The sequence below is a fragment of the Vigna unguiculata genome, chromosome 8 (genome assembly GCF_004118075.2).
Source record: "Vigna unguiculata cultivar IT97K-499-35 chromosome 8, ASM411807v1, whole genome shotgun sequence".
Taxonomy (NCBI): Eukaryota; Viridiplantae; Streptophyta; class Magnoliopsida; order Fabales; family Fabaceae; genus Vigna; species Vigna unguiculata.
In genome coordinates this window covers 27411039-27414820 of record NC_040286.1, presented here as the reverse complement: position 1 = coordinate 27414820, position 3782 = coordinate 27411039, and the positions used below count along the sequence as shown (strand labels likewise).

Sequence of the window (3782 nt, the reverse complement as noted above, 5' to 3'; positions counted from 1 at the left end):
GCACTTCATGTGGCCCATTTCATTGTTTTAGTGTTTCACGCATATTAACACACATATCTTGCATTTCATGTGGCCCTTTTCTTTCAATTGTATAAGCCTTTTAATATTAACAGATTTTCACAGATAACAAATTCACCAATACAGAACACACTGTGATTTGAAACTTTATATATCACACCAAAACAAGCTACATAATTGCACAACATACCAAATACAACCTTCACAACAATTTAGGGACTTTTCAACAGCACTGAAACTAAGATTATATTAAGGACAACAACAACACCAACAACTCCTATTAAACATTTCACCCATTTCTCATACAACTTAATACTCTTTTCTAAACTACAAATCTCCCTATTCTGGCTCAAGATAACACCATCTCTTTGGTCAATATCATCTTCTCCACTCCACTTGAAATAATTACACCCAACAGATTCTTGATTTCCTCTCTGTTCGTAAAGAGAAGACAAAAACCAATCAACAATAATTACAATCAATAATTTTAAAAAACAAATCTGCAACAACACTTAACCAACTAACCTTGAAATTTGGGCATCCCCAAAATTTCTTCCCAGCATTCCTAGTTGTTCTAGCAGTTCTAATCACAGCAACATCTCCACACCGACAAATTGGAGTTACACCCAACCCTTTCCATCCACCACCAGCAGAGGACAAACCACGATTTCCATTACCCAAACACGTGCAAGAACAACAAGAGTTCACTTGTGACATGCTTCAAACCACAACAAAATCGCCACCTGCAGGATTTCACACCAGCAACAAAAATCGCCACCTGTAGGATTTCACACCAGCAACGAAAAAAAGGGGAAGGAGGAAGAAAACCTTCTCAATTTAGGGTTTCCTACTCAATTTAGGGTTTCATTAAAACTCATGCCACATCAATTGCACCCCCGTTTTAAAAACTTTGACACGTAGCAGTTCAATTATGCCACGTGAGTACTGTGTGAACGGCGTTTGTTCAATTTAAACGGAAAGGACCAAATCGAGTCACTTTTAAATATTAAAGGACTAAATTGATACTCCAGATCTTTAGAGGACCTTTTTGAGACTTAAGAACAAATTCGAGGACTAAAATAGTAATTAAGCCTATATATATATATATATATATATATATATATATATATATATATATATATATATATATATAAAAGTTGAAAATTTTCTAATTTAGATTTATCCATATATAATTACAAAATTTATTTGTACTTATATATAAATTTATTTGTATTGAATTTATTTGTAAGATCCCTTTTCTTTTTATCCTAAACGATTAGGGCTTGACCTTTTAGTTGGGTCTAAGGTCAACTCATTTAGTATCTTAAGATTTCTTTCAACCACATACCTTTTCATTTTGTTCCATTTTCCAAAAACAATTCCCTTTCCCCCTCGCAGTGTTGAAACAGAAAGTTCTGCTAGGACATAAGTTCTTCCTTCTTCGAGCTAGCTAAGCTCATTTTTCCTCCAAGTAAGTTGAGTTCGAACTTTAGTTTGTTCCTTTTCCAGTTCAGGTGCTTTAGTTTATAGCATGAGTTATGTAGAACCTCATTTTGCCTTTGTGTTTGTATCTTCCAGCTTTATAGTTCGTTACTGGAGTCGTGGTGTTCTTCTTTTAGGGCTGTTGTTGGGTTAGCATCTTTCGAGGTAAGAGAAGCTAGAACTCCTTCTTTTTCTTTGAAATAGAGTGTACTTATTTTCGTTGTGGGATATGCTGAGTATGTTTTATTGATGATTGCATTGGGATGAATTTCATGTTTGGGTATCTATGAGTTAGAGAATTTTAGGTAGTTTAGAATGCAATTGGAATGAGAGATATTAATTGTTGCAATTGTTCAATTTGATATCATCTATAAACCACTTTAAAATGAGTTTGAGAAGATAAAAGTGCATGATACCAAATTGTGTAGTGAAACAAGTAAAAATCTCACAACCAAGAAGCATATGGTGTGGCACTATCCATTTTCCTACACTGCACACTTTTCGTGAAATGAAGGTTCCTACTTCGTTAACCGTTGGGTCGAGCTGAAATTTTAATATTTGATCCTTAACACATATAGTTTTTGACTTTGACCGGTAGGATCTTGAATCGAAGCTTTGTAGTGAGTGCAGTTTTTATCGCAATGTCCTTGTAGTTTAGTTGTTGACAATATTGACCTTTGTTGCTTGTTTGGTGCATAACTTTATCTATAGTTATTCAATTAAGTTGGTTCTTGTTGCATTTGGTTCTTGATTCAATCATCTTCAATTTGAATATAAATACAAAATTTTTGAAACTTTACACAAACTACAGTTTTATTTCTAAAATCTCAAATTGTTTGCATAATGTGTTGTTAAGTTAGATTGGATAAAAATTATAAGAAGTCATTCGACACATGAAAATCTAGTTATATTATTTAAGGCTTTTGAAATAACATTTACAATTATTATTATATTGCTCTTCTCAACAAAATCCATATATATTTAACGTTCTAACAACATTTATTTTGTTAACATCTTTATCATTATATACGAAAGAATAGTATAATTTGAATTATTTGACTTTATTTTATCATTGCATATCCCTTGCGATTTGGAAGGGACACCTGAAGTTGGCTGAATAATGTATTATATATCCTAGCTTTGTATCAGGATAATGCTTATGCTTTGGCATAAATGATTACACATTGTTAATTGATTTAACAGGTTTTATCAATCTTTGTTTATCATCATTTTGTCCAACTTGTTATTTTTTTTAAGATCAAATTTCTAAAGCAAAGGAAGAAAAAGGTGCCTGCCAACTATGATTTTTTTTTTTATCATATTTTGGCTAAAATATATTTCTAATTCTTACAAATTTTGTATTTTGTCTTTAATAAATTGTTTAATTTGTAGTTATCGAAATATCATTATACTTTATATTTGGATCATAAAATAATTTATTCTCATTCCATCTCTATGCTACTTTTAATTATTCTGAAAATATTTTATACTTTTCTTAGTTTTTTTGATATTCTATCATAACAATTTATAATTTTTCGCCATACAAATGTGATATATCATGTTTGTAATGCAACTCAAAGATAAATATAAAATAAATATTAATAATAAAACTTAAAAAAAATTACTACTATTCTGTCTCTACTACAATATTAACTATAAAAAAAAATACAAAAGAAATATTATTATTTATATTTTTATAATAATAAGGTTCTAAAAGCTTATGGAATATCATCTTCACCGGGTTAGAAGAATAAAGAGAAGTTCAAGGGACTTTTAAAAGATCTTAATTAGAAAACAAACAAAAAAAAATTGTTAAAATTTAGAACATTATAAAAGACTCTAAACTAATCTAGAAGCTTATAGAAAAGAAAAGAGTAGAAGTTCAAAATAAAAGAGGAGAGAGACATGTGCATTAGAGTAGATAAATCTTTATTAAGCACTTAATCACTTAAACATACGGATACGATTAACTACCTCCAAATGTCACTCACTCAAGCACATATGAAAAATGTAACTACTCCACATACCTCTATTGAGGATAAACGTTGAAGAACTTGTGACACCACGTCAATGCTTTGTTTTTATTTTATCTCCATTTGTATGGAGTATCCAAACTCAACTATATAAATAGAATTCCTTCCTTGTACAATTTTGCACTTGAATATTGAATCCAAACAAGATTTGTGAGAATACTTGACTATCTTAAGAGTTTGAAACTCTTGTCTTTCGTTTGTAAATTGTATCTTAAAGAAATTCATCAAGTGGTGAATTTTCTTGTACTT

General features: G+C 30.4%; 1 protein-coding gene across 1 annotated transcript; it reads right to left on the bottom strand.

Annotated features, from left to right (window-relative positions):
* Nucleotides 1–230: 230 nt before the first annotated feature.
* On the bottom strand, nt 231–735 carry LOC114195055. The gene is made up of 2 exons (XM_028085450.1): nt 544–735; nt 231–452 (listed from the first exon to the last, which is right to left on the bottom strand). Exons 1-2 carry the CDS (start codon nt 733–735, stop codon nt 231–233), a joined length of 414 nt encoding a protein of 137 aa, XP_027941251.1.
* Between the last annotated feature and the right edge of the window lie 3047 nt (nt 736–3782).